At 63.7% G+C, this 12195-nt stretch overlaps 1 protein-coding gene across 3 annotated transcripts in view; it reads right to left on the bottom strand.

Annotated features, from left to right (window-relative positions):
• Nucleotides 1-4446: 4446 nt before the first annotated feature.
• GNB1L (G protein subunit beta 1 like) overlaps nucleotides 4447-12195 on the bottom strand; it is a 51635-nt gene continuing 43886 nt past the window's right edge. Inside the window, exons 1-2 of one of the 3 annotated variants that reach the window (XM_055080414.1) lie at nucleotides 7263-12176; nucleotides 4569-4649 (exon numbers count right to left, since the gene is read on the bottom strand). In XM_055080414.1, the coding sequence (XP_054936389.1) occupies nucleotides 4586-4649; nucleotides 7263-8203 (1005 nt within the window). In that variant the 5' untranslated portion in view covers nucleotides 8204-12176 and the 3' untranslated portion in view covers nucleotides 4569-4585. Of the gene's footprint in view, nucleotides 12177-12195 lie in introns of those variants that run through there. The other 2 variants (XM_055080415.1, XM_055080413.1) reach the window with 2 other exon arrangements.

Below are 12195 nucleotides of genomic sequence, written 5' to 3'. Positions count from 1 at the left end.
GATGACTGAGGTGGGAGATCTAGCCCTCTGGGAGACAGGTGGGCACCTCAGAGGGGCCGGGGAGGACCCCACCCTCCGAGACGTTGGCTCACGCCCCGCCCACAACGGGGGCCCGCGTCGGTGGGGAGACCGAGGCGGGGGGAGTGACTGGCCTGGGAGGGTCTCAGGGTGGGGTGAGGCCAGCACCGCAACTCATGAGTGTGCATCTGTGGCTGTGTCGCAGGCCTCACTGGCCCCCACCCCTGGCCCACACATGATGGGCGGTCGTCCGTCAGCAAGGCCTGCCCCTCTGGCCATCCATCACCAGCCGTGGCCACGGGAGGAACGGCCTGTTTGTTTTGCCAGCTCCGTGTTGCTCCCTGGGGCGTGAGCCGGAGGAAATGGCTATTTCTGCCTGGGCGGGCGGTGGACAGCAGAGGTGTGGAGGCCACCAAGGGTGGGGTCAGGCTGGGCTGTGGTAGGACCCCTGGCCAGGCAGGGCCCCTCATAGGTGCCCGAGGCCTTGCCCTGCCCTGTGCCTCAGTTTCCCTCTGGCACCAGGGCAAGTGACACTGGGATTTTCTGACCGTTCCCATGGCAGCTGTCTCCAGCCAGGTCATTCACCCCTGCCCTTGCCACTGGGTGGGGTAGGCTCAGGTGTCAGCTGCCACCAGGTGGGGGGGTCCCTTTGTCAGAAATCCAAGATACTTGATGCTGGATGTCCACACTGTCTGCCGGGAGCTGCTCTGGGGCTGGGTTCAGGCCGTACACCGACTGGTGGGGTGGGGGTGGGGCTGCCAGGAGGTCTGGAAGGTTCTAGGCACCTATTTGTAGATGTTCAGCCTCAAGATCAGAGCCAGGGACACTTGGGGCCCCATTAAAAGAGACAGCACATGTAGAATGGAGGAAGTGACATGCCGTATAAAGAGGGAAGTGTCCAGACCCCAGGGCAGCATCCTCAGCAGCTACAGAGTGACCACCTCTGCCTGGTGAAGTATATTCATACAGATGACACAGTGGCATGGTGCTCGGCGCCCCAGTCACCCATCTCTTCTCACAACAACCCCCAAGGCTCCAGCAGCCGAACTGGGACATGTCTTTCCCCGGTGCAACCTCGGACCTCTGCCCTTATCCGCGATGTATAACACGGTCACTCCTCACTGCCCAGCCCTGGGCTCCCGCTGGACCTGTGGATGAGGGAAGCAGGCTCGAAAGGCCACAGTCTCAGAGCCACGCGGCGTGGGGCCCGGCGTCCAGGGCAGGCGTCTCGCGAAGAACAGGCCCATGCTGTATCTGGAGGGCCTCGTCTGGGAAGCAATGCTAGAAGCCAAAAGCCGGAGTCAGGAAAATGCCCTCCAGACCCCATCCCCTCAGCCTTCCTCCAAGGCAGCCCTGACATCCAGACACTTCTCCATCTGGGAGCAGCAGTCTCCTTCCAGAGCGTTCCTCCCTATTCCTGGCTGCTCCCCCTGCCCAGGCAGCCTGCACATGTCTGCAGGGCATCACCGCCTCCTGTCTTCCCTGAAGTAAGGCGCTGGCTGGTCTTAGTGGATGTTAGGAAAGAATCTGCAAAAACTCCCTCCAAGGTGAGCGTGACTAATAGCGTCCTTTCCTGAGTGTGCAGGGAGGGTAGAGGCGCCCAGGAGAAGCCACGACCGAGGCCACATGAGGGGACTCTGGGTACTGAGTTGCAGGGTTCTGGGGAGAGGAAGGCTCAGCAGCCAGGCCCACCTTCCCCACCAACACAGGGTGACTCCTGGGTCCCGGCCCAGGTCCAGCGCCCAAGGGCTGGCTTAGCCCCACTTGTGCATCACCTCCGTGTCTGGTCTCACTGCCCCCCATGCCCGGCCTGGATGGGAACAGTGACATGACCAGCAAATGCCACCCCCCCACCCACCAGGCTGAAGGACCAGGCGGAGCAGCAAAGCAGAGCATAGGGCCCAGCAGGCACAAGGGGGGCAGTCCTGAGACGGCATGTTGGTCGGTGGGGGCAGAACCAGGGCACAGCGCCAGGAAGGAGGGGACACGTGTCCGGGACCTGGGCAGGCAGGCGCTCTACAGAGGGGCCGGCCACGGAAGTCCAGTGCCCCTGCGCCATGCTGGCTTTGTCTGGGCTGCCTCGGTTTCTCCAGGGGGCACCGCGGAGTCTCCCATTGGCCCCAGGGCCTGGCTGTTCTCAGTCAGGCCTGAGACAGCCCGGCGCCCACCTACACACCGCCCAGCACGGGGCGGCCAGTGCGTTGGGTTCTGGCAAACACCCTGGCGGGAGGGGCTGGACTGGCTTTGGGGCACCAGTGAAAGCTCACATCTGTCTGTCTGTCTGCCCAGCACAGCTGATGCCAAGTCCCCACTTAGCAGGACAGGGCCTCCCTCCTGCCCCATAGCATGGGGCCAAGGCCAGTCTCACCCACTCCTCTTGGCCTCAGTTTCCCCATCTGGGAGGCCCTTCCCCTCTGCCCTGGTCCCCGGGTTGCCCACCACTGGCACCACCTTGGGGCCCCGACAGCTTAGTGGGTGCAGGGAACCCAAGAGGGGGCTTCAGCAGAGGCAAGATTGACCCAGCCCCTGCCCTGCCAGGGAAGACAGCGGGAAGGGCCAGGCCACCCCTACATGGATGCAAGCAGGACCCTCTTGGCCACGTGGGCAGAAGGGGTCGGGTGGGGGGGCCACGGTGTCAGAACCAGCTCCGAGCAAGTCCAGGCCAGGGACTGGCTGGGACTGACTGGGGGAGTGGGCCCGCGGGCAGGGGCCTCAGGGCTGCCAGGCCGCCCCCCTCCCCGCAGCTGTCTCCTGCTCCTCAGGCTCCCACCTCCCCCGCCGGCCCTGGACTCCTATTTCACTGAGGAGATTAAGACCACCTGGCGAGAGCCCCCTCCGGCCCCTCCCCTCGCCCCAGCCCTGCCTCCCAGCCCGTCGGCCCCTTGAGGTGCCCTCCTGCCCCCCTCCCCACCCCCACATTCCCACACAGCTCCGCTGCCCGCCTCTGTGCCTGGGATCGCCCCGGCCCATCGATGCTCTGAGCCCCAAGCCCTCCAGTCCTCACCCATTGGGCTCCACCAGCCCTGCCTGGTGGCCCCGGCGCCACCGCTGTCCCCACAGCGATCCCTGTCCGCGTCCTGCCTGCCAGGCCCGGGGTCCTTTCCACTCAGCCTGCGCTGCAGCCTCCGGAAGTCCTCGCAAGGTCTTGAGAGGGACCCAGGCCATCCCCGCGCTTCAGGACGACAGCCTCTGAGCCTGGGTCCCGGGGGCTCAGGCGTGGGCCCTGTCCAGCCTACCATGGGCAGCCGGCTGGGCCTGACGCTGCCTCAGACAGACAGGAGGAATCTCAGCTCCTAAAACCGCAACTCTGAGCGTGCCTGTTTGTTTGCTTTTGAAAAATTCCAACCTGGTTCAGCAGAGCCGCGGAGGAGGGAAGGGATTTGTCTGGCTGGGGCGGGGCGGGGCTGTGCTGGAGGACACGGGAAACAGAGGCCAATGTGGACACCTGGGCTGGGCGGGGAAGCCAGGCAGACCGGGCCCAGCTGGACTTCCTGGGGGCACGGCCAGCATCCCCCCTCTCTGAACCCCCCGCCAGGTCCCAAGGCCCCACAGGAGCACAGAGACAACAGCTGCCCTACCCACAGTCCTGGGGGACCAGCTGGGCTGGGGTGCGGCCCAAGGAGCCTGGGGCAACGGTGCCATCGGCTGAGGAGTCACGTTCAGGAGCTGACGGGAGTTCGCTTAATCCACACTGTGGGGCTTCCAGCTCTCTCCCCATTTCTCAGACAGAAACATTGAGGCTTGGGGAGTACACAGAGCACTGCAGGGTGAGGCTTACGCCTAGCCCAGCTTGTGATGTCTGGGCCACGCCATCTGCCCTGGCTCTGCCTGCTCTGAAGGGCCCATCTCCTCCAAAACGTCATCCCCGCCTTCTTCCCAGCAGCTCCTCCCCTGGAAGGGGAGTCCAGACAGAGCTGCTGGGGAGGGACCTGGCTGCCTCCCCTTGTCTCCCCAGGCCTCGGCCTCCTATCTGCCCACAGGGTCCTGGAGGTGGGCCTGCCGAGGGTGGTGGGCAGTGGCTCTGGACACCAGGTCGGTGGCTCTGGGCTAATGGGGTGACCCAGCAGGCCTGGGGGCTCCGCCAGGGAGCAGAGGGGACAGAGAGGGGCTTGGGCACGGAGCCAATCCTCCACTGCCTCAGACCAACTTCTACCCGGAGCTTCTCCAAAGAGAAAGCTGGGCTGTCACAATGAAAACGTGGACAACTTGAATTTTTTTTTTTAATAGATATCTAAAGAGAGGCATCTTTTTTTAAAAAATTAATTAATTAATTTATTTATTTATTTTTGGCTGTGTTGGGTCTTCGTTTCTGTGCATGAAGCAAAAATTGACAAAAATTAAAGGGGGAAACACAATTCCTCAATGTACTAGGATATATTTTTTTTAATTAATTAATTAATTTATTTATTTATTTTTGGCTGTGTTGGGTCTTCGTTTCTGTGCAACGGCTTTCTCTAGTTGCGGCGAGCAGGGGCCACTCTTCATTGCGGTACGCGGGCCTCTCACTATCGCGGTCTCTCTTGCCGTGCAGCACAAGCTCCAGACACGCAGGCTCAGTAGCTGTGGCTCACGGGCCTAGTGGCTTCGCGGCATGTGGGATCTTCCCAGACCAGGGCTCGAACCCGTGTCCCCTGCATCGGCAGGCAGATTCTCAACCACTGCGCCACCAGGGAAGCCCCGACAACTTGAATTTAAATTGCTAACCGAATCAAGCATTGAATGGAAATTCCAAGTGTGATATATTCGGTTATTAAAACTGCTGTATCTTGAAGAGGAGACACGATACATCCTTTGATTGTGGGGAGCTTGCCCTGGCGAGGCCCCGTTGACAAAGGTGCAGGAGTCCCCAGCTTGGCAGTCATTGCTCATGCCTCTGGCCCTGCCCCCGTGTCTTCCTTCCCAGAGCTTCCTTGCTCATCTTACCCACCAAGCCCGACTCAGGGCTGGATGGAGACTGACCTCCCAGGGGATCTACCCAGAAGGGTCCCCACTGAGTGAACTGTTATGGCAGACTCTTCCTGTCCCCAACGTCCAGGGCATCGTCCTGGCCATCGGACCTTCCCCCAGGGGCATCGTTTGAGGGTGTCACTCTCAGGAAATAACCCCACAAGAGCAGACTGAAACATTTTGATCTTCATTGTGCAGTGCCCAAGGCTCCACATGGACCTCGTCCAAGCCAAGTAAGGATGAGTTACTGAGGTGAGAGTCCTCGACATTGATGACTTGCTACAGGGTTCACTGCAGCGGATGCACATGCACACACATGCGTATCTGTGTATGTGTTCTGCACGTGCCTGTATGTGCGCTCTGGCCCATGTTGGTGTGTGCGTGTGTACGTGTGTATGGTGCGCTTCACAGGTGTGTGCGCACGTGTGTCTGTGGGTACGTTCACGTATGTGTGTGGCGTGTACATGCATGTTACACTCGTGCCCTTGCTCACGGTTGTGTGTGTACCCAGTCAGTGTCCCCTGCCAGCCAGAGAAACCTGAGAAGAGTGTCTGCAGGTGTCCAGCTTCTGGCCTCTCACCCTCAGCCAACACACCCAGGGGCTTTGAGGGCTTATCCCTTTCCCTGGAGAGTGTGGCTCCCCCTGTCCTGACCACAGAGGGGAAGCTGTGGGCGGCCTAAATCTACGTCACCTGGGTCTCTGAGCCCCACCTCTGCCTGACAGCACCTGGGGTGGAGGGGCCAGTGTGGCCAGTAGATGGACAGACAGATGGACAGCCGGCTCCCCATGTGGCTGGGTCCTCCCACCAAGTGGGCAGCTAAATCAACAGGCTGAGAAATTGGAGAGGGGCCCAGGGCCAGGCTGTGTGTTGGGCCGTCTGTTTGTTTGTTCTAGAGCTGTGGGAACTTCCAGCCTGCAGGGGGCCCTGGTGCCCTGCGGGGGGTAGGGGGTGCTATCACCCAGGCCCGACCGACAGCCCCATCCGGTCCGGCCATCCCCTTACTGTCTCCCCCCATCTGTCCTCCCGGGCACTAGAACCAGAAGACAGCACCCTCAGTGAGGGGAGTACAGCCAGGCCCGGGGCAGATGGGAGGCTGCACCCAGCTGTGCATGGCTGTGCAGACCCTGGCCCATCCCTCCCGGCTCTGAGGGGCTGGTGTCACAGCAGTGTGTGCCTCTGTGCGGCCTTCTCTGTCAGCCCTCAGGTGACACCCTCCAGTGTCCATGTCTGCCCCCTCAGTTGCCCTTTGTTCAATCTGCAGTCATCAGCCCCCGGGGGTCCAGACCCTTGGATCAGGAGGCAGGTGGCACTGGGGACCAGGAAGAGTCCCAGGTGATGCCACAGAAGGGGCGAGGGCGCCAGCCCCTTCCCTGGGCATGGCTCAGCTCACCTACCCAGCGTCATCTCCAAGCCACCAAAGAGCACACGCCAGGCTGTTTCTGGTCCCCAGCCCTTGCCAAGAACTCCATGGGTTCTGCCTGGCGCCGCCTCACAGTCCTCAGTTCCCCTCACATGAACCCCACTATGCACTCGGGGCTCAGGGCCCAGCACAGGGTCCCCCACCAGAGTTTGGGGTAAGAACCCACCACCAAGGAAGAGGCCTGGGTGGGCTCGCAGGGACTTGTGCTTCAGTTGGGGGCACCCCGAGGGAAGGGCCTGGGAGCAGTTAGGGGGCCAACAGAGCCACTGCCAGTCCAGGTGCATGGAGCCCCCAGGCTGGGGAGACGGAGTCGCCTCCTTCAACCTGCAGGCGGTGTCACAAGAGACCAGGCCAGCGGGGTCGGGGCAGGGAAACAGCCCCTGCCCGGGACGGATGCAGCCTCACTACCAGCTCCCACAGGCCCTGGTCCCAGCCCAGCACCGCCCCCCCCCGCAACCCCCTGCACGGCCCAAGGGTCTGCAAACCCACGGTGGATCGCGCAGACCGCGCTGGAGCCAGTGGGGCCAGGAGCTGGGCGCGCAAGAGCCAGCGGCGCGGACAGCGCCCGTTCCTCCCCGCCTCATGGGTGGAGCCCATGAATCCTCTTCGGCTCCCCAGCCAGGGGCCCGGGGAGGGAGGCCACCCCACAGCGGCCCCACCCGCCCACCTCGGGGGCTCAGGGTCGCTGCCCATTCACGCCCAAGCGGGCCACCCAGAAAGCCGCGTTCGTCGGCATTGCGGGCCAAGTGCTTTCGTTGGATGGAGGCAGATGAGACGCACCCAGGGGCCGAGGTCCTGCGCGAGGCGCCCACTATGGGCGGGGAGCGGAGAGGAGGAATGGAGCTGTGAAGGGAGAACGGAGCTGCCCTGCGCACCTGCCTCTCCCGGCTCCAGCGAAGTTCGCCCCCTCACGCCTCCTGCCAAGGCTTGGCCCCCAGGGGCCCAGCCACCCGGGCCGCGGGGCCGGGGAGGAGCGGCTGCTGGCGGCAGAAAGGCAGGGCACAGGCCGCTCCCGGTGCGGGGCCTGCCTGCGAGAGCACCGAGGCCCGTCTAGGCAGGCCCTGGAGGCAGTTCCCGGTGAATCAATTCTGAAACGAATGAACCGGGTCAAGAAAAGCCCAGTCCCTCTCTTTCTGAACCCCGGGTCGGGGAGATGGCTCTGCCCCACTCGGTGCTCTAGTTCCTGGGGGACAGGGTCCCCAGGGCTCTGCGCACTCACATCCTCCAGCCGCCCGCTCAGATCCATCTGTGTGCGCCTGTGCCCCAGGTAGTGGGAGACCCAGGCTGGGGGAGTGGGTGGTGCCCCACCTTCTCTCGCGGAGCACCTGAGCACAACAATCGGTGGGCTTGGCGCCCACCAGAGATGCACAAGGGCACGAAGGTCCTTCCAAGGGTGGGAACAGAGAGGCCCAGAGTGAATTCTGAACGCTGGGCATGGCGCTGTCGAAGTGCCTTTATGGTGGCGGAAGAGTGAGGAGTGGGGTCCCCCCCAAAGCTGTGAGCGCTCCAGTCTTGAGAGCTGCCCTGAGGAAGCCACGTGCGCTCCGGGGAGGCGGAGCTGGGTGCAGCAGTGCAGCCAGACTCTCCAGGGGCCTCCTTCTGCACGCTGGGGAGAAAACCTCCGAAACAGCGCTTGCTTCAGGCAAAACTCTGAAGATGCTGGGGCGGGGGATGAGTGAGCCTCCGAATGCAAGGTGCCAGGGGGAGCGCTGGGATGCCTCCCAGTGCCCACGTGGGACCCAGCGCAGGGCCCGCAGAGAGAAGCAAAGGCTGCAGCCCGATCTGCACCCAGGACGGGCGGCTGCCTCGGCTCCATCCCGCCCCTGCCGCCTCCTGTTCTCAGCTAGACTTCTGGTCCCCGTACCTCGCGGAGGCCAGTCAAAGCCGAGCCTCGGTTTTAGGACCTGTAAAGTGGTCTCATCCTAGTTCCCCCTTCGCTGCCAAGCGGCACAGCGAAATGCGGGTCTTGTCTTCAGCCCACGTCCCAGGCGGAGGGGCACGCCGCGCCCTAAGGAGGCAGAGCCCGAGCAGCGCACGACCCGCGGCAGCGCCCAGCCCTTCCGGCCCGCTCGGGCCGGCGCCCAGCCAGGCCTCCTACCTCGCGCGCCCGGAGGTGCGGCCGGCAGGGGGAGCGAGGCGGAAGGGAGCCGTGGCCGCTCCAGGTGAGGGATGAGGACTTCCCGCAGGCGGCGGCGCGCGCGGACGTGGTGTGTGGGGCGTCGCGGAGCCAGAGGGCGCGAGCTCCGTCTGGGCGGTGGGGGCACTGTGGGTGGGGTGGCGGCGGGCGGTGAGGAGAGCGGCGTATCGCCCCGGGAGGGACGGAGGGAGGGTCCGAGGAGCTCAGGCCGGAGGCGCGGGAGGCGGTGACTCCGCAGCGTTTGGGCCTCTTTGGGCCCCTGCAGTTGTATTCCAGCAGGGACCGGGCGTTGACAGAGGGGTTCGGGGTCTGCAATTGCTCGGGTGAGTAGCTGCAGCTGGGGAAGCAGGGTTGCCAGTCCCAGGCGGAGCGGCGTAGGGGGGGCCCTGACCTCCTCCAGCGCTCTCTCGACCAGAATTGGCCCACTGGCCCACGCCACAGCGTCCTTTCTGCTCCCGCGCTTTTCCCCACCTAGCCTGGCCTCCCAGATCCTAGCTCAGGCATGAAGGGGTTAATGAGGGGCTGGGAGGACCCCGTCTCCTGTCTACCACCTCAGACTCCGAGGGCCAGGGACCTCAGGACAGTGCCCCAGGAGGCTGACCTTGTGACTCCAGAAGCCCCACGGTTTTTCACTTTCATTTCTCCTTTCTCAACATTGGTGTCTGCCTCAGACTGGGCACCTGCCCACTGTCTTCAGGTGTTCGCCCAGGTATACAAGGAAGGCTCCCCAGCTGCACAGGACACAACCATGGGCACCCCCACATGCCAGGACAGCACACATCCCAGATGGCATACAACCACATGCAACGCACGCACCCACCTGAAGGTTGGATGCAGACCACCAGCAAGAGGTACCCATGGTGACTGCCCTGCACGCCTCTCTAGGTGCAGACTCTCAGTACGGGCTCCCCTCCTGCAGCACCACCACGACCTGCCCCCACCAACTCCCCTGCCAGCCAGGCTCTCCCTCCACCAGGAGCATCTCCACCTGGGGTCCTGGAGGCCTGGTGCATCACACCACTCCCTGGACTTGCTCCTGGGCCCCACAGATCACTGTCACTGTCACAGCCCCACATGGCTACTCACGGTGGGGGGCACACCCTGGCAACAGCTTCCCTTTTCTGGCATGGTTCACAAAGCTGCAGCCACAGCCTAGGGGGTGGGGCGGGGCTCACTGTACTTGAGGTCACACGCACCCACCCCAGTCACACAGCAGGGCCCACAAGCTCACCGACTTGACTCCAGCCTTGTATCTTTCCTGGACCTCAGGCCCGGGAGCCAGGCGTTTCCCGCTGGTGCCCACTCCCAGGTCCCCAGTTTCTGGGCCTTCCTGCCTCAGAGCCAGCATCCCCTCCAGCCTGGGATCTGAGGCCCTGGGACTGTAAAAACCCTGAGAGAGACTGCTGCCTTCCACCCCCATCCAGGCAAGCGCAGGCAAAGCAACAGAGGCCTTGGAAATGGAGGCCTGACTGCGAGAGCCTCAGTGCAGGGCCAGAGAGGATCCTGGGAGCAGGGAGGCCTGGCGCCCTGCTGGGGAGACTCTGGACTGGAAGGCCATGGATGCCCTGAACTGGGCAGAGAGGCCTCAGAGGCAGTAGGTGCGCGGAAGCGCAGGCCAAGTCAGGTCTTAGCGTCCGGGATGCCTGGCCCTGAAGGCCCAACTGGGCAGCAGGGCCTTCCCAGGCGGGCAGGCTGGCTGTGGGTGGGTGGTGAGCGAGGGGCAGCATACGACCCGGCCGGCGGCCTGAATTCCTCCGACGTGTCCTCGGCTCCCTCGGCCAGTCCAGGCCCCGCCCCCGGCCCTCCCTGCACCCGGCCGGTGCGTGGGGAGGTCGGAGGAGCGGGCACTGCCCACCCTCCGGATGTATAAGCGTCCTGGCCAGAGGCGGGCGGTGCGCGCGGGTGCGCGTGACGCTCGGGCTCCCGGGCTGCTTGGCCTGGGCGGTGTCCCTCTGCTCGGGGTCCCCAGCCACGACAGTGAGCCGACCGAAGAGGGCTGGGGGCCGCTTGCTGGGCTGGGTCCTGTCCCTGAGCACCGAGGAAAGGACGACGCCGTGGCCCTGGGGCTGTCCGCCTGTGGCCAGTGCCGGAGCCCGGACTGCCCTCTCCTCACCCAGGTGCAGGGGCAGCCGGGGAAGAGGAGGCGGGAGGAGCTGAGGGCAGGGGCAGGGCCGGTGCCCCACTGCTGCGGGTTGGGGCTGGGCGCTCCCAGCGTCCCCACCTCCCCTTGGGGGCTGGGGAAGCTGATGGCTTCGCTGTACAGAGGGAACCCAGGCCTCGGGGAGCAGCGGGATGTCCAAGGGGTGCTGGTCATGGAGGCCCCTGGGAGCAGAGGCAAGGGGCCCGGACCTTGAAAAGCAGGAGGGCCCACACCCCCGGGGCTCTCAACCCATCAGGGCCCCTCGGCTGCCACCCGCCCGGAGTGGGGGGCCGTGACACCATAATCCCCTGGGCCCAGGGCCGGCGGCTGTGAGTGGCACCGCAGGCCCCCGCCCCCGGGGCCCGAGGGCTGGGCTGGCCTCGGTGGGGCCGGGTGCACGCAGTCGGAGGCGGCGCCGGTCAGGCCGCCGGGCGCCTATGGACGCACGGAGCCCGCTGTCTCCCCGGGCCAGCGCGTTCAGCATTGCCTCTCTGGTTGCAGCAGAGGCCGCAGAGCACACCGCTCGCCTGGGCCCCAGGTTCTCCGACCCGGCGAAGCTTCGCAGGCTGCTGGGATCCCCGGCCAGGATGCACTTCAGCACCGTCACCAGGGACATGGAAGGTGAGCCTCCTGCTGCGTCTACACGGACCCGCCCGCCAGATCTCCTGCCCCTGCTGCCATGGGGCCCAAGCAAAGAGGGTTGGCAGGATCCGGGCAAAGAGCGGGTGGAGGGAGCTCTGGCGGGGTGAGTTCCAGGCTTCTAGCTTGGACTCTAGGGTGGAGAGGAAGGGGGCATCCTGCCCAAATTCTGTGCCCCCGTCCAGCCTGGGGACCCTCCAGCCTGGGGACCCCGCTGCAGAGACCCGCACGCAGCTAGACACAGGAGCAGAAGAGGGCGAGGGGAGGCTGGGAGGACAGCAAAGAAGGACGAGAGAAAGGCGGTGGCAGAAGGGCCGTGAGCTCAGAGAGGCGGGAGGAAAGGAGAGGAGCGTGAGATTGTCAGGGGACACGGAAAAGGGGGGAGGCAGCGGGAGAAAAAGAAATTGAGAAAAGGAGAGAAAACATAAAACCCAAAAGAAGAAAGATGAAAAGGAAATGAAGAGGGCAAGAACGAAAGAGAAGAAAGTGGAGGAAAATTTACGAAACAAAGTTGAGTCATAAAAAAAGAAAAATAGAAAGAGTTCAGTTTTTATTCAAAAAAAAAAGAGTTAAAAGCCATGAATAACAGAGAGACGCACGCAGAAAGGAGGGGGACAGGCAGACTGAAAAGAAAGACAAAGCGCTGAGGGGCTAGCAGGAAAAAGAGGAAGAGGCAGAAAATAAAACAGAAATAAGGAGACGCGAGAGAGATAGTGGAAGGAGGAAAGAGGATGCGGAGGGGAGACTTGAACGAGGAAGACAAAGGTAAGGAAATAACAAATTGCAAAGAGCCCGGAGAGAGAAGTGCAACGCGGGAGGGCGGCAGAGCGAGGGGCGGCCGGCGGGCGCTCGCTCGGGGGAGCCGGTCCGGGCGGTCGGGGGGCCGGGAGGG

This window comes from Physeter macrocephalus, chromosome 19 (genome assembly GCF_002837175.3).
Source record: "Physeter macrocephalus isolate SW-GA chromosome 19, ASM283717v5, whole genome shotgun sequence".
Taxonomy (NCBI): domain Eukaryota; kingdom Metazoa; phylum Chordata; class Mammalia; order Artiodactyla; family Physeteridae; genus Physeter; species Physeter macrocephalus.
The sequence above is the reverse complement of the archived record's forward strand: the minus strand, read 5'-3'. Positions and strand labels throughout refer to the sequence as shown.